The 17,745-nt window shown below is 43.6% G+C and overlaps 1 protein-coding gene across 1 annotated transcript; it reads left to right on the forward strand.

The window, feature by feature from the left end:
- The first annotated feature begins 75 nt into the window (after positions 1-75).
- TDRD5 (tudor domain containing 5) lies at positions 76-17,624 on the forward strand. The gene is made up of 12 exons (XM_054833819.1): positions 76-109; positions 671-909; positions 1,921-2,331; positions 3,115-3,242; positions 6,042-6,262; positions 7,162-7,368; positions 8,992-9,058; positions 10,040-10,240; positions 11,474-11,635; positions 13,658-13,807; positions 16,297-16,513; positions 17,343-17,624. Exons 1-12 carry the CDS (start codon positions 102-104, stop codon positions 17,540-17,542), a joined length of 2,211 nt encoding a protein of 736 aa, XP_054689794.1. The 5' UTR covers positions 76-101; the 3' UTR covers positions 17,543-17,624.
- Positions 17,625-17,745: the final 121 nt, after the last annotated feature.

Genomic DNA, 17,745 nt, shown 5'->3' on the forward strand with positions numbered 1-17,745 from the left:
GGGGAGCGGGGCACGGTCCCGCCCCTCCCCGCCCTCGCGCCCCGGAAGGCGGGAAAGGGAGCGCGCAGGCGCAGAGGGGCTCGCGTGAGCGAGGCGGTGCGATGGCGGGGTGGGTGCGGGCGTTGCCGGGGTGGCAGGGACTCTCTGGGGGGTCCCCAGGCTGTGGTTTAGGGGCACAGGTGTCTCTTTAGGGGGCAGTGACCCTGCAGAACAGAGGGGGGAATCCTCAGGCCTGGGTTTAGGGGTGAGAAGCAGTGAGCCCGGGCTGGGGGGGGGGGGGGGGGGGGGTGGTCCTCAGGCAGCAGTTATGGGGTGCAAAGGTCTCTGTGGAGTGGCAGGGCTTGTAGAGGGCAGTCCCTGGGGTACGGGTTTAGGGGTGCGCTAAACTCTGTGGGGATGCAATGCTTGCATTAGCTGTGATCCCATAGGGACAGGCAGCAAGTGCAGGATGAGCCATGATTTTAGCTGGGACAGCAGGTGCCAGAGGGCGGCAGCTCCGGGGGTGCAGGCAAGGAAATAGGGGGGTTGGTAGGTAGTGGTTGTTGGTGAACCTGGCTTGCTGCCCTCTCCTGCCACCAGCCTTCAGTTGCTAAGTGGTAAAAAGTCTTTTGCCTGTATTTCAGCAGCTGTGGTACCAGTTGTGTTCTGCTTGCTTTTGTTCCCCCTTTAGTGCGGATGTGTCGAAGCAGGCGCAGCTTATGGAGGTGCTGAAGAAGGAGGTGAGATCGCTGCTAATGGCTGCCAAAGAGGGGTTGACCCCAGGACAGCTAGAGCAGGAGTACATGGCCATGATCGGCAAACCTCTCCCTCTACGTGACCTGGGCTTCAAATCCACCTTGGAGCTGGTGGCAGATATGCCAGAAGTTGTCAGAGTCTGTCCTTATGAGAAAGGCACTTTTATCCTCAAAGGTGAGATTTTGTGTCCTTAAAGGTGGAGGAGTTGTTTGGAACCATGTACTGGTATGAAGTGATGCTCCAAAATGTGGATGTGCAGGATGAATTCCCAGAGCTGTAGGTCACATACCTCTGTTATTTCTTTTCTTATGTAGCTCTGTTTAATTTCTTGTCTTTGATATTTATTCCTGTATTTTGATCTGCCTTCTAATGCTTTACTACTCTTTTCTCCTGAAAAATTACACAGGTTTCTAGTTATTTTTGTATATTTTGCATTCTGCACTTAGTGTAGAAACTGCAGTAACATTTCTTACGGGTATGCTAGAGCTGGTAAGCTTTGCTTTTCCTGTAAATGCGGACTACAGCAGAAGCCAAAACCAGGGATGGGGCCTCAGGAGAAACTGTAAATGTTTCCCTACCTGACCCCATGGTAAGTTTAGTCTGTATCAAAGAACCTTTTTCATTTTCTTTTTCTTTTGGGAAGAGCTGAGGAAACAAATGGTAGATGCAAAGAGTTGATTGGGAAGGGTGAAATATTTTTTTCTTTTTTTTGAGTGCTACGGTAAGACAAGAAAAAGTTGTTTAACAGCATAGAAAAGACCCGGGCTGCTCTCCAGGGAGGCCTTGTCCGGGTGGGTGGATGCTCTATAGTGGGGGTTTACTGTGATTCTGGATGAGGGGAGTAATGAGCCGTTTACTGTTTTCTCAACAAAACCCGCTGCAGCTGGGTTTCCCGTTGTGATCCTGTATCCAAGAATTTGACCTGCCTTCCTACCTGCATCTGAATTTATAGGGATGAGGGTGCAGACTGGTTGTTAAAAATGGTTCAGTCCAGTTTGCAAGGGGAAAAGTGGTTGCCCTGCTGGAAATCAGCCATGATTTAGTGTGATTGCTTTTGAAAGAGATACCTGCTTCTGAAAAGGGTGGGGGGGAAGAGGAAAGAAAGGAAATGAGAGCTTTGCCTGTGTAGACCTTTTAATGGTTTTCTGTTTTGGTAGTCTAATAGTTTATTTCTTTCTGTTGTAGGCATTGCAGATGAGACCACCAAAGCAATTGCCAAACTGGTTGCCAGACAGAGGAGAAATGGCAGGGCACGGAAGAGCGCTGCTGCAAAGGCAAATGCAAATGCTGGTTCTTCCTCTAAGAATCCACAGAGTTTCCCTCAGAGGGTCAGGGCTCCTGTCCTGCCAGCGACTGTGAAGGCTGAGCTGCAGGATCTGCTGAGTTCCTCACCACTTCGGCTCTTGGACTTTGATAAGGCTTTCTTCAGACGCTTTGGCCGGGCATTCCAGTACACGCAGTATGGATTTTTCTCCATGTTTGAAGTCCTCAGAAGCGTGTCTGATATCATTGTGGTGGAGCAGACAAGAGAAGGTTCCTTGCTGACCCTGAAGAAGTACCTAACAAGTAAGATAGAGAAGGAAGAGATGCTGCAAGGTGAGGTGGTGTGTTATTTGGTATTGGCGCTGTGGCCAAGCAACTGTTGCAAGTGGATGTTGCTGTATTTCCAGTTGCTGTAGTAGCGCTGGTTCCCTTAGGTTTTAGCACAGAAGGGCTGTGGGGGGCTGCAGAAGCAGCTGTCACAAGGTAGTTGTCTTGCTAGCAGAGAGCTTAACTGGAAGTTTTCTACAAGTTGCCACTGTTTTTTTGGTGTGAGGTGAAAGAAGGGATGTTTAGCCCATTCAGACTACAGACTTTCTGAATGTGTGCGCAGGACTGGAATTTCTAGTCATTCCAGGCGACAGATAAAACTAGAAGGATCTCCTGAACGTCTGCTCCGCAGGCTGGTAAAGCCTTTCCAATGTGCTTTTTTGAGTAGCGCTAGCCTGAAAGGCTACAATGTTCCACAAAAGAAAACAGAAGAGACTGCAGATGCCCTCAGCATTCCCCCAACAGCTATGAGAGAAGGCAGAAAATCACATACAGTTCCTACCAAATTCCTGACTTTTCTGGGGGAAATGCTTTAGCATTATCCTAGCAATTGATTTAACCATTAGCATGGTTACAAGAGCAAGTGGTTTTTGGTCTGTTTTAATTTATTAACACAGTGAAAGATGCCTCTCAAGTGAATCCTCATGTCTGTGATGGCTGAGAGTGCTACAAGAGATGAGGAACACAGCACCAGTGCTTTCAGACTTTCATTTTCAGTTGTCTTTCTGCTTAATATGTAACACTGCATCAGTACAACAAAGAATAACAGTCAAATCATCGTCTTTGCAGCAGCACCTGCAGTCAAGATGCCTCCTTTGGAATCCAGCTGTGAGACAGAGAGCATCCACCTGACAGCAGAAGAGAAGTCAGAGCCAATGGAAAGGCAAGCAGTAGATTTGGGTGATGGCCTCAAACAAGTAAGTGGCTGGACAAGCAGTCTGTAGCTTTTTTATGTCTTAATCCAGGAGGTGATACTCTTTTTACTGCTTTTGTTGTTGAGTTTGTGTGGATGATGCGCTGTTGCTTCTAAAAATTTTTGTACCTGTTTTAGATGAGCCTGGAGGTGACCAGACTCATACTGACCTGGTATATAGCTTCATATGCCATCCAAACTAGGTCTTTTTCTTGTCTCTTTGTGGTCTTGAGATCTGTTTTGCAGATCACCTGAGGTCAGTTAAGCATGATCTTGCTCCCTGATAATAGTTGTGATACCTTTAGGTGTACTTACTTGTAAGTGGACTTTAATAACTTTGTTCTGAGACTAGCTGTAGGGAATTTCCCTTGCTGTAGTAGTTGCTCAACACTTAAGCCCTGCCTATGTGACAAAGCTGGAGAATGGTCCTCAGACACCTTGATTCCTGCAGTCTCCACTCTGCTATTTGGTTGGACTTTGTAAATTTTGGGGGTTTTTTGCTTGTTTGTTTTGGGTTTTTTTTGTTTAACAATGTATTTTTAGAAAGGGATGGAGAAGAACAGTAGAGAGGCTCTGAACTGCCAAACTTGATTGGGAGAATTTGTTTGTGTCCCCTCTCTTTTTTTCTTTTGAGCATCTTTAGGCCTGCCTTTTCTCAGGAAAATCCTCCTACTGAGAGTTATTTCCTCTGCTAAGCTCATCTTGCAGCTGTACGCAACTGTACAGTTGGAGCCCTTAGGCAGGGAAGAGGTCCTAGGAATTCTTCCTGAATTTGGTGGTTTGTGCACTAATGAATTTGGAAGCCTGGAACTACAAACTGGATTTTGTGCAGCATTTCATAAAACATCCTTTTCAGAGATTTTTGGCAGGCTGTTCTGCTCCTTTAAAGAAATTTTAATTTGGTGTGATGAAGTCCCCTAGATCAAAGTCTGCTTGTGGCAAGGGTAAAAAAGGGAGGATAAGGTCCAGGTAGCCCCAGATTTCTGTTCTTATGTATCTCAAAGGGAACCTGTTTAAAGGTCCTAGCAGGATAAGTCTTGGAAGATGTTTGTACAACTAGTATTTGTCATGAAACATCAAGTTTGCTTTTTTTTTTTTTAAATGCCCTAAGGAGGAGGAAAGCAAGTTGAAATGTGTTAGTTCAGGTATACAATGAACACTTGTTCATTGGGATGCTGCAAGGTAGAGGGGAAAGATGCAACCTGATCCCCCTCTCCCCTGCTGCAAGGTATCCAAGTATCCAGTCACTAGAGACTAACAGTGGGAGTGTTGTAAGGGACGACGGCCCTGAGAAGGGTGAAGCATATAGAGCTGCTGCTCTCAGCAGCTTTTTCTCACCACCCTGAGCAGAAGGAAAGGTGTCATCCACACCACTCTTGGCAACTGCCAGTCCAGCTTAGGGCAAGGAGTTAGCCAGTCTTGCAAGCTGTATCTCTTGTAAGCCTAGTTTTACAGTGTGTTCTGTTGGTTTATATTTTTATAATTTTGTTGCTTTTTTGTAAATGTGTTTTTAAGTACACGTCTTCTATGTCTCTCAGAGAAATGTCTGTAGTAGCTACTGATGTGTGAGCTAGATTAAGGACACACATAATCTTTATAGTCTGATATGAAGAGTATTCTCTGAGCAAAACTGTCCCTTAGAAATGCCACTATTCACAGGCATTTCTTAGAGGAAATCCAGGAAATGTAAGGGTTTTCTAGAGATGATGCTGCTGCTCAGACAAGAACTCCCTCAGTTGCCCATTAACTCACTTTTAAACTCAATGGTTTAGCCAAAATTTTTAACTCAAAAAAATTCAAGGACATTAGCCCTTGCTCAGTCTGCAGAAGGAGAGAGTTTTATCTGCTGCTTTAAAAAATGGTTAAAAGAGCTAGTACTGCAAAACTCCATTGTTTGCAGTTGAATTTAGCCATGTGAACGATGGAGCGCGTGCTGGAAGACAAATTTCCCATACATTGTCTGATGTATAATGCAGTGGTAACTTGTAGCATGTTCATGATTTGTAAAATGGAAATAATTTTGACTTCTGATCATTGGAGGAATGCTGTTGGCACAAAAGAAAGCTCTTGAGGCAGTGAAAGTAGGTGATGTCTGATTAAGGTTGCCATTCCCACTAGGTCAAGTGAAATAATGTTTTCAGCTGTTAAAGAATAACACAAAATTGTAAGCTGTGCTAACAGCTCACTCATACAAATTTGCCTAGAGTGAGAAAAGAATAGAATTTGTAGGTTTTGTTTGTTTTTATCCTTGGGAAATAGCTCTAGTGTGAAAGTGAGATGCATTTGTGCTTTCTGTCACTTTTGAATCATTTTCAGATAGAGTTTTGCTGGTTCAGTCATGTACTCTGTCATGATCATGGAACATAGAAATAGCATCTTTTGGGTAAAATCCAACAAACAGGTGGGTTGTGTTTGGTTTGGGTTTTTTGGTGTGAGTTTTTGTTTTGTTCTGCTTTTTTAGCAATAACCATTCAATACTTTTGTCTAAATGTGGCGTAGCTCCAATTCCTCTCCTTTATTCGTTGGAGGAATATGAGTAAGGTATTTTTGTTGCACCCCTCTTTACACTGGAGGGAAGAAGGAAGGAAGGGGGAGAGAGAGACTGTGAGAGTGAATGTTTCTATCACAGGGAAGGCTTTAATCCAAGTTTGCAAAATTTGTTGTGATTCGCTGATATTCAGTAATTCACAGGTCCCCAGGAAAGCAGAACCATTTTTTTTTTTACCTTAATGGAAAGGCCAGTGATGTGTAGTCAGTACATGACAAGATATCTGAGTACCACCTTCCTCTTATCCCTTTGTAGCCTCAAGATTTGGAGCAATCCCTGCTAGCCAAGTTGATAATGACTCCAGAAATCCCTCCAGATGCTGTTCAGGATAGAAGCCTTTGCAGTCTACCACCACTGGAGAGAAGGTGCTTGGTGGGAGTCTTTGTGGAATTCATCATCTCTCCTAGCCAGTTCTACATCCACATCTGCAGCGGGGAAACATCTGATAAACTGCAGGATATGATGATTGAGATGAGGTGCGAACATGCTATGCTGATTCAGTACTACTACCCATTGTGTGAGTGTGTGTTTGTGCTGAGGGAACAGGGCACCCAGCTGTTAGTTATGGTCACTGCTGGCTTGATTACTTGACACACATGCTGGTGCTGTACTGAAACACGTACTCGTAATGCTTACCCATTCCTTTTAACTAACAAGCAATAAGTATGGTTAATAGCAATTCACAGAAGTTTGGCCATGTCCTAGATGGTCTTAAACTTTAAAAGCCTGGAAAGATTATGGAAAGGAACTTCAGGGTTCCTTTGCACCTCTCTATTGTCTGTGCTACTGTTGCTAATGTGCTCAGTTAAGGCTTTTACTTCCATCTCCAACGCTTACTGAAAAGCAACAGGTGGTAGGCCTTTGTCATATCTATATTTGAAAGCAAAACCCCATCAGTGGCTTTGTTTGTCAGTTACATAATGCATTTGGGATTCTATTCCACCACGACAGTGCTACAATTGCTGTTAATTACTTGATGTCTGTGGGGCACGTAAGTGTGATTACAGACTCTGCAGACAGATGGTGTCTGTACTGTGTGAGCCAGTACTCCAGAATCTGGATCGTAGGAAGCACTGACGTATCAAGGTAATGGCAAAAATTAATGACTATAATGACCTCTGATTAATCTCCATTAATTAACTTTTTGTTGGACCCCAAGAATATCATTCAAATGTTAAAAGTTTGGGTTTGCATTTTTATTGTCCTTTCAATTTAAGTGTAGCAAAACAGATGTAAAGCATCTATTAAAACAACTCCTGAAAATTTGTGTCGTGGGGACTTTGAGAAATCGGGATTCTTCTGAAGCCCTGTATATTTCTCTTTGTTCATCTCCTGCATTCTACCAAGCACAGTTTTTCATTATGATCTTTTGCAGACACTGTTACTCAAATAAACTTGTTTCTGATCGTTACATCATGCCTGAGTCTTCAGTACAGCCTGGACATCTTTGCTGTGTAACAGTCTCGAAATGGTGGTATCGCGTTATCATTCACCGTGTGATCAATGACCAAGAAGTAGAGGTGTTCTACCCAGATTATGGAAACCTCGAAATTGTCCGAAAGTCTTGTCTGAGATTCCTCAAGTAAGTAAATTACTCATGGGTGACAGAATCACAGAATGGTTGAGGTTGGAAGAGACCTTTGGAGGTCATCGTGTCCAACCTCCCTGCTCAAGCAGGGACATCTGGAGCAGGCTGCACAGGGCCAGGTCCAGACAGTTTTTGAACGTCTCCTGGGATGGAGACTCCACGACCTCTCTGGGCAGTTAACCTGTTCCGGTGCTTGGTCACCCTCACGGTAAAAATGCTGTTTTCCAGCTGATCAGTCCCCAACATGTACTGGTGCATGGTGGTGTTCCTTCCGAAGTGCAGGACTTTGTTGAACTTCATGAACTGTCTGTCCACTTCTCTGTCCTGTCAAGGTCCCTTGAATGGCAGCATGACCCTCTGGTGTATCAGCCACTCCTCCCCGTTTTGTATCATCAACAGACTGGCTGAGAGTAGACTTTCCCCAATCATCCAGATAGCTAATGAAGATGTTGAACAATATTGGACCTAGTATTGACCCCTGGGGTACACCACTAGTTCCTGGTATCCAACTAGTGGTACCACTGTTCACCACTCTCTGCGCCTGGCCCTCCAGCCAGTTCTCAATCTACCTCACTGTCTGCTCATCCAGTCCATAGTTCGTTAGCTTCTCTATGAGGATCTTGCAGGACACAGTGTCCAAAGCCTGACAGAAGTGAAGGTAAACAATACCCACTGCTCTCCCCTCACCTACCAGGCCAGTCACTTCATCATAGAAGGCTGTCAAGTTGGTCAAGCATGACTTGGTGAATTCATGCTGACTGCTCCCAGTCACCTTCTTGTCCTTCATATGCCTGGAAATGGTTCCCTGGATTAGTTGTTCCATCGCCTTCCCAGGGATCAGGGTGAGGTTGACCGTCCTGGCTTTCTTCAGAAAGACATCCCAGCATGGAGATTTCCTAGAAAGGGTCTGGAATTTTATTTCATTAGTGGTGCCTTGCAGGCACTTCTTTGTTTACAGGGTAATCCTTGAGGTGACGTTGTTTAAGACCTGTTTCACTGATCGCTCCGGGCCCTTTGCTCATCAGCCCTGTCCATCGCTCCCTCACAGTGACTTTGGGCTAAATCCTTTCCTGTTTCTGCCTTCATTCCTCACTCTTTCCTCTTGCCATTTTATGTCACTTTAGAGCAAGCTCCCTAATCTATCTTCCTAGGTTCCGTAAAAGGATGTAAACATCCTCCTGAACAGATATCAGTCCAAGTGGGATGCGTTTGCAGTGTCAGAGGTACTCGTTCTCCTCTGCAATTCAGTACCTTTTCCATATTTGCTTCTGCCCTCTCATTTGCCTCTTTTCATGCTTGGCCGTTGGCATTCTTTGGTTCGAAAGTCATTGCTGTCTGTCCATACCTTTGTAATCATAAGGGGTTATGATGGGAAGATGCTTGGGCAAGGGAAAGCATAAGGGACCAGTTGTTACTGCTATTTCTGCTGTGCCCATTTTCTGGATATGGAGTGTTTTCCAAAGCTGCTGTTGTGTTTTATTCATAAGTGCAAAATCCAATACGTGCCTCTCTATTCCTAAGCTGATTTTAAAACCCAGAAGAGGAGGAAGTTCTGCTCTTCTGCCTGGTTTTGCTCTAGTTTTGCTGTAATGCCGATGGATTTGTTTCGCATTATAGGTGGTGCTACTTGAAGCTCCCTGCTCAGGCCATCCCGTGTTCCTTGGCGTGGGTAAAACCCATGGAGGTAAGCGTTGGTATGCAGTTTTGTTTGTTTATGTATGAGAGCTATCAAGTAGCGTTTGGCTTTTTCTCCTGGTAAGGGTAAATATTTGGATTAATTCAGGTCCCATTGATGTTCACAGCAGAATTGCAGTTGTGTTCAGCAGAGTATGACTGTAAGTCCCTGTCTCTGCAAGTGATCACCCTTCTGCTGTCTGTTTTCCTTATGATCAGAGTATTCTTGCTTATGTTGTTGCAGAAACAGATAGCTACTCTTAAGCAAATCAGCAAACTTGTTTCTTCCCCTGCCAGTAGTTTCCAGGGTCTTCTGAAGCCTTGGTAGCTCCAGCCCTCTGTTTTAGAAATTTCTTCTGTAGTGGAGCTTTAAGTGAGTTGGTTTGATGCAATCGGCATAGCCAAAGAATTACAGAGGTCATAAGACATAAGTTCCTCTGTGCTGGGAAACCTCTTGGTCAAGAAGCCTGAATAATACAATCTCTGAAGGAAAGCACGTGAGTAGAGTTGCTTCTTCTGTGTTTTAAAGACATTATTTTAAAAAAAGGTTATTTTCTCTGTTTTTTGGGCGTTAAGAATCACAATTTTCACTGTGGTGACACTTAGCAGCTTCTTAAAAACTTTTGACACTTCTAATGTTTATAATCTCGTGATTCCAGGAATTAAAAAAACCAAAAACCAACAAGCAAAACCATCACCACAAACAACTGTATTTTAGGCATTTGTGATAAAATCACTGGTGAATGCCATCGAACCGTGTTTGGAAATCAGTATTTAGGGTGCAAGGGCATTCCCAGTGTAACTAGCATTGCAGGCTTTGGGGTAGTTTGATTTAGTTCAGTGCTAGGAAGGTTGTCTGCCTGACTTTCCTGTATTTGTCCTGAGCCCGACCTAGCTTAATTGCCTTTTTGACAAGTGCCCACAAGGGAAAGTCTCTGGCAGCGGATGTTGGTCTGTTTATAGTAACTTTAAGTTCCTATTTCTTCTTCAGGGTGCGTGGTCCAATGCAGCAACTCTCCTATTCAAGAAGCTATGCGGCTCCAAGCTGCTTGTGGGCATCGTGGATGAATACGTGAACGGCATTTTGCATCTCTTCCTGTGTGACACATCCACAAAGGAGGATGTCTACTTCCACTGTGTCTTGAGGGATGGGGGATATGCTGACATCTGCGGAGAGAACATTCCTTCCCAGGTGAGGAGGGAGGTGTGTGCTGCTGAAAAGAAGGGCAGGGAAAGGATCGATTGAGTGCCTGTAATGGGAGGATCTTTAGCTTGAAGCAAGTAGTTTTGTGAAGAGCAAATCTGGTATTCCCTGCTTTCCTGTAACAGCGTTTTGTGACTGCATCCCATGGTGTTTAACTCTGTGGTGAGAGCTCACTTTTTGGTTAAGGTGGAATGTGATGATACAGCTGAGATGTTCCGGTTTAGTAGAACAAATTATTTTCATGCTGTCTTCTAACAGTGGATTAGAAGGTTTTGATATTTAAGTTGATTAGCTTATTAGTATTGCAAATTTATCCGGAGCTGACGCACATCTTTATTAATAAACACGGAAAAGTAAAATAGCTATAGATGTTCTGAGCATAAGGACAAACTGAGATGGACTTGAGAGATTAAGAGATGTGTTAGTTACTTCACTACCTGTAGTTAAATCCAGCAAGTTTTGTTAGTCGTAAGTTAAGGCCCCTGATTTATTCAAACAGTTAATGAGAGCAAGTTGGTTAGACTTTATTTTCTGATTTAAGTAGTGCTACATAGTGGCAGGGGCAGTTGAGTGAGGAACAGGATGGTTAAATTGTGTTGGCCTTCTCTGCTCTAGGCATTGAAGATTGGTTATGTCATTAACAAACTGAATTATGGAAATGATCTTGGTTTAAAAAGTCTCTTACTTTGCCAGTGAAATGTACAATGTTGGACAGTGTAACCACGGTGGATTGCACGTTGTGCCTTGGACAGACATTCAAGTTGTAAGCCAATGCAGAGAGCATTTATGATTTAGGCCCATCTGTGTCACTGTCTGAATGTCTCAGCTCAGTTTCAGTAAGAACTGTGTGGATGTGAAAACCCTTGGAAAGGTGCTGCCATGATTTTATATCTCAGCAGAAAGTCAGGCTTTACAGCCCAGAGTGCTCGTATCTGTTTTGTTCAATAGATGCAGAATGCGTGTTTTGGCAGGATTAGATCCTATGATTGGTTTTTTGCATGTGTATGTCCAGTTTTGAGGGGAGAGGGGCATTGCTGAGTAATTTTGTCGCTGGAGGGAGAGGAGTTGATTTTTGTAGTAAGACAGTTTCTGCAAGAATGTGAAGCTAACTTTGTAGGTGGTGTGCTGCTTCGTAGAAATTTGCTGAGTCTCTTTTATTCTTTGTGGTAATTACATCATGGTGTTCTTGACTATACTGAGGGGTTTTTTGTTTGTTCCTAGGGATTCAAGGAACTGAATCCTTCGGCCTTGTATGTTCAACCCAGTGGAAAGCAGGAGAATGCCGAACTGGTGGAGCCAGATCTTCGCTTGCAGCAGGAATCTCTAGATGCAGATAGTGAAACAGCAACCTCAAAACTGGATGAGGATGAACTGTGTGACCAGGTGGGAGTTTGACTGTGGCGTTGCTATCATTCAATGAAATCAGCTGCAGGGATCAGTTAGATGTGTATTGTTTTAGTCCCATGCAGTTTTTTTGTGGAGTTGGGGTTTTTTTGCTTTTATAAAAAGCAAGCAGAACCATAATATAAAAACAATTACACATGGACCATAAATACACCTCTAGCTGCTTGTCCTTGGTCCCTTTGTAGACTTCTGGGAGTCTGTGCTCAGTGATTTCTCTAGCCTCCCATATGCACCATAATTTTTCAGTTGGAGAATGGACTCTTGAGATCTCAGAACAGTACCAGATTCTTGAGATCAGTTTGACTTAGCACTGTCATATTTTGCACCCCCAGGAGCCAAGAAGTGATGTGTTTTCCTGTGGCATCTCTGGGGTTTGGCAAAGGACGTGTAATAACTTGGGGTGTCATTTAAATGTGGGAAAAGACCAGAAGAACTGGTGGCGTATTATTTGCATTAAGGGTCTTGCTCATTCTAAACTTATCTGAAAGGAAGAGATTTGCAATCCTGATTGTTGCAGGGAGTAAGGTAGTACGCAACTATAGTTTTATTATAAAAATAACTCTAAAGGTGAATGATATCCAGATCTGGCTACTGCTTTACACCTTTGATTTCAGAGCATGTTAAAAGGAGGAGCCCTTTGCTACTTAACAGATGGAGAAACTGATGAACAGAGAGGTTAAGCAGGGAGTAAACCCCAGGTCTTGAGTGCAATCTAACATAGTACTGTTAGAAACACCATGAACACTTGTCTACAGGTGACTCTACTTTTCTGTGTTTGTTACTGTAGTATTTTCATGATGCATTTTATTACAGAGGCCAAAGCAACCTTCAAGGAAATGTCAGTTGTCAAAGTGTTCAGCAGTGGACCTGCTCTGGGGCTGTTTTTCTGATGTTTCTCTGAAATAAGAGTAAAAGCTAATGTAATGTTAGTAACTTGTAAAGCGGTCATTTTACCTAGGTGGTTTTTTTTTTTTTTAGCCGGCTGCATTTCTGTGCTAGAGAAATTCTGTAAGGCGTGTATCTTGAATATTAATGGCCTTGCACTGTTGATATAGCATCTGAAGGACACAAACCAGCATCTTAATGTATGTATTTGGAAGAAACTAGTGCGACGAAGACTGCAAATCTGAGTTTATTGTGATTTTTTTTTTCCTTTTTTTAATGGAAAAATCTGTAGAGTACCCTAATTAATTAACCGTAGCAAGATCCATTTGTGTAAATGTCAGACATAGCTGCTGGTGAAATCACCAGTGGACTGGTGGAATGTAAATGCATCCAGGTTTTGTCATGTCTGATTTCAGGGGTCTTATTAGAATCCTTTTCCAAAAAATGCAGTCCACTGGATTTCTGTTTGCATAAGACTTTAAACATTTCCTTCTCTGCTGTTCTGCTTAGCTGTCCAGAATGTTTCCTTATCTTCCTTGGTGCATCACTAACATGTATCATCAATGGCAGTTATAAAATGGCTCAATGTTTTGAACTGGAATGAAATGCGTCTGATTTGACACTTGCTTAGCTAGCATTTTCTGGTAACTCCTCTTACGCAGTGGGGAACTCCCTTTGCATTGTCCAATCTTAGATTTACTTTGTCAGGACTTTTCCCCCCACCACCACCTTCCTGAAGTGCAAAATGACTGGACACTGTCGTATCAGCTCTGTTATGTTAGGACACTTCTTCATGGTAAAATTTTTCTGAAGGCAGCAAGCAATAACCAGAAAACATTGCTTGAATAAAACTGTACTTTCCAAGTGATAAGTTTTACTGTGGAGGAGAGAAGTTAAAGTGACAGTTAGTTTCTTGTTCACATTATTTCCTGTCCTTTCCAAACTTCTCCAGATATAAACGTTAAAACTTCTGAGCAGAACAGAAGAGCTCCTTTGTATTTCTCTTGGTTAATCTGCGAGGGGTATCATCTGATTGCTCTGTAATTTGCTCCAGTGCATCCTGCTTTCTTCTGCCCACACTAGCTGTGCCTTTTCTTGCTTTGTCCATCTCCTTAGGAATGGCACCTGTCTGCTAAGGAGGAGACACAGGATGATGTGCAGCCACTTTTGGATGAAGTGGGTGTCCCAAGAACAGCAGACCAAGGCCCCGAATTTCCCCAGGAGGATACAAATGAAACTCCTGCAGATCTTATGGCAATGGTTAAGGTAAGGGCTTTTTTCTCAGCTATTTCTGTTTGAGAGGGGTTGTTCTTAGTTTTAGATTATTTTAATGACCCTTTGATTGCTTTGACATGTTTTGTTGATTTTTTTGGTTTTTGTTTTTGTTTTTTTTAAAGTGACTGACAAAGAAATAACGACTGGCTATTAGCATGGGCTCATAGCTATACGTTTTCCTCTTTGGTGTTGTTTCTGGTGTTGTTGATGATACACTTGTGCTCCACTGGCATGTCAAGGTATTGTGGAAACACAGTTGACTGTTTCAGTGCTTTATAGATCAAACCTGGCTCTTCTTCGCTTCTCTGCTTCCCCTCCATTCACAGTCCTGAGGGTTACTGGGAGTAACTGGGAGTTATTGTGGTGCTACTCTGGATCACACAGGCCTCCCTTCCTGAGCTAGGAGGGTGGGTTTGGGAGGGTTATGTTTCAGGCTGTGATTTGAGGCATTATGTGGTGCTGGTGTTACGAGTTTGCTTCTTAAATAGTGATTAATCTAATGGAGTCTAACGGAGCCTGCAGCATGGCATTTTGCAAATGCTCCACTCTGGGTTCAGCAGAGAGCCTGTATCAGGATTTGTTGAGCCACAGAACGCATTGCAGATCTGGAAATGGGAGTGTTCCTACGAGGTTTTGGACAACCACAGCTCCTTACACATCTGGAGGTTGATAGTGGTTGAGACAAAGCACTTTCTGGAGGGATGAGGGGGAAAGCTGGAAGAATGGTGGTTCTGGAGGATGTTACCTGAAAGGGATGGAAAGAAAGCAGGCTGGGAAAAAGGATCTTGAGGGAACAAGAGAAGAGAAAAGTTTCTTGTAGCAAGTGTGGGGAGAAAGTATGATGAGATGAGATGGAGGTAGGTGGGTAGATAGCGATAGGGACCTTATGAGCTGACTTAAATGCTCCCCTGCAAGTATTAAACTGCGTGAGTTTCAAAGTATAGGAATTTCCTAACTGGATCAGAGAAGTCCTGGGCACATTTTTTTGTGCCTGGCTGTGATCTCTGTTACAGTTTTTAGAAGAGAAAAAAATTTCTATTAAGGAAGACTGTAGGATGAAAACCCTTGCCTATAGACATTGGGATGGGGAATGCATCAGTCAGCTAGTTATGAGGACAGAGAGGAAGATTTCCTTTCTCTGATTCCTGCTCATCTCTTGGCCTCAGGGTTTTGTGGCACTTAAAGCATCACCAAGTGGTATTCCCTCCTTTCCAGTTTTCACCGCTCCTGCTTTCCTTTTCAGTGGTCGTGTTCTTAATTGTGTGAATCAGGAGGAAGAGTAGCTACTGCCTTACTTCCTACCCCTCACAGCACTCTGTAGGATATCCTGTCTCATTTGCCTCTTCTGTAAACTGAACAGTTTCTTTTTGAATTATTTCCATCCCAGCTTTTTCTAGTGCTAACAGACATTCCTAGCGTCCACCCTTGCATCCTATCTGTTTCTGCTTTGCCCTGGAGTGGCAGTGACACTGCCTGTCCCCCAACAAGAATGGTGTGGGTAGCACGAGGAGATAATAATCATCTTTTAACCCTGTTCTTTTTGTTGTCCTGACAGTCTATATTTTACTACATGTTAGGCAGAGTTTTTCGGTGGGCCGGTGGTATCAAGCTGAGTAGCTGGTTAATTGGACCTCAGTGATGCCTGTCATTCAAATTACTCTGTCCTGGCATCCTGTCAGCACTGAATTTCTGCTGCCCAGCCATGTAGCTCTCCTTGCCGCTTCAGGAGTGCCTCGCGATCCCTGTGTGGGGGCCAATTTAAATTGTTTGAATCTACTTGTGTAAAAAAAAAAAAAATAAATTGTTTTGTTCTGGGCTAATCCTCTGAACGCACTCTCACCAATGGATGAAGCACCTCTGCATGGTGATTCCCCCCTTCTGAAGATGGATGCCTTTCTTCTGCTGCTTTCGCAACAGAAGAAGCCTAGAGAGCAAGCACCTAATTTTTGAACAGCTGTGGTTGGGCAAGGTGAATTGCTGCTTGTCTGTCGTTCCACTGTTTTTCTTTTCCATGCTGAATTAACAAATACAAACATTGGCTCTAGTCCCTGTATATGGCTGAGACATGGGTGATCATCCCTGGAACTTAAGTTTAATTTGTATTCTTAAGCAAAAATGCAGAGGGACTTCCTCTGACTCCGTTCCCACTCCCTTGCAGAAACTCATTCTGTTGTTGCCATCATTTGTTCTGTGTGGGTCTGCTGAGAGATGACCCAGCTGTTAATTCTTTGCTAAGACATGATGATTTGTATCTTGTAATAATCTGTCACTCTTTTCAGCTTGCTGTGCAGGAAAAACTGCCCTTTGGCCAAGGTTATGAGTAACTAGGCTTTTGGGTTTGGTTTTGGTTTTTTTAAACTACCCAGTTGCTGACATTCCAGTTCTCTGTGGACTTTGAGAGATAATAAAGATCAGGGCAGTTAATGAACTGAGTGTGCACTAATCACACCCTCTCCTGAGTTTTTTATATACATTTGCAGACACCTCATTCTCTTGGAGAGTCCTCAATGCCTGCTGTCTTATTCAAGTCAGTGGAAGACTTTTACACCTCCTTTATCTACTCCAAGCAACCAGCAGAAATGAGCCAAGATGACCCTGATCAGATAGAAAGATTTTCCAACAAGGCTCAACTTCGTGAAGCTGTACATCCCTCTGTTCTACTTATGGCAATACCGTTTATGCTGGACAACCGTAACAGTACGAATAGATTTGTCAGTAAAATTTAACACGGCGGAAAGCTGAGCAGTCTGTTACTGTGCTATGAGTCTTGTAGTCACTACTGGGTATCCTAGGACTGGTGCTGCTTCTTTGCTAGAACAAATGAATATGTTGGTGTTTCTGTGGGATGGAGATGCGACAATAAGAAATGATTGCATGCGATGCATCGGTTTGACCTTTGTGCAGCAAAACGGATTTCTAAATGTTTAATGGGAACAAATGAATTGAGGGTTATTTCTCTGTTGATTTTTTTGTTGTTGTTGTCTTTTCTAGACTTTCTGCTGCTTTCATGCAGAAGTCTCTGTTTCTCCACTCCATACGTTAGCCTGTGTTCATTTCATACTGAGTGTCTCTCAATCTCCCAACCATAAGGGACAAAAACATTTTTTTAGCCTTGTGAGGTCCCTGTTGGGGGTGTTTGTCTTCCGAAGGATGGAAGAATTTACAACACCCATATAAGAATTGCCTGATTTACAAGGTAGATTAAGTGACTTGCCGAAGGCAGTGCCTGTTTGTGCCTTGCAACAGAGCTATCTGCTGTCTGTCTGGAGTGGAGGCCTAGTTCTCCAGACAGGAACTACTCAATTCGCATCTGATTTCCCACCTCTGGGGAAATGGGGGCGAGCGCTGGGAGGAGAGGGAGAGACACTCTTGGATTATACTGTGTCGGGCTCACCAAATAGGTGTGTAGTAGAAAGTCCTCTTGCCATGACCTGGTAAGGTCCAGGCAAAAGGGATTTCAGTCTAAACTGGAGCTCTTAGAGTTGCTAATGTAGATACCGTCTTTCTTTTCTGACTCTTTATGCAGATGAAGAGAAAATGAAGAACAAAGACCTTCCCAGGAGTCTTGCAGTTGGCCTGTGCAGTGCCAGTGGGCTGTCTGACCAAGGCCCATCTCAGAAACTGTATGTCCCTCCTACCACGCTATCTGCGGTGCTGGCAGCTGCACGCTTAGCCACTTCCAGTGACTACTTCCAGTGGCCCGTGAGCATGAGAAAGAAGGTGTGAGAAGAGGGGAGAAGCTGGAGCTGGAGCAGCAGCAAAGGCCCTCTGTGTGACCATGCTGTGATTTTCTTTGTTCAGAAACACTTAATCACTTGAAAAACCTGGAGTCTGACATCTCAGATGTGCCCAGTATGTGTGATAAATGTTACTTTTACTTTCAGGAAAATAGTTTGGTTTTGTTGTACTGGTGTTGCACTGATTTATTG

Source organism: Grus americana, chromosome 8 (genome assembly GCF_028858705.1).
Source record: "Grus americana isolate bGruAme1 chromosome 8, bGruAme1.mat, whole genome shotgun sequence".
Classification (NCBI taxonomy): domain Eukaryota; kingdom Metazoa; phylum Chordata; class Aves; order Gruiformes; family Gruidae; genus Grus; species Grus americana.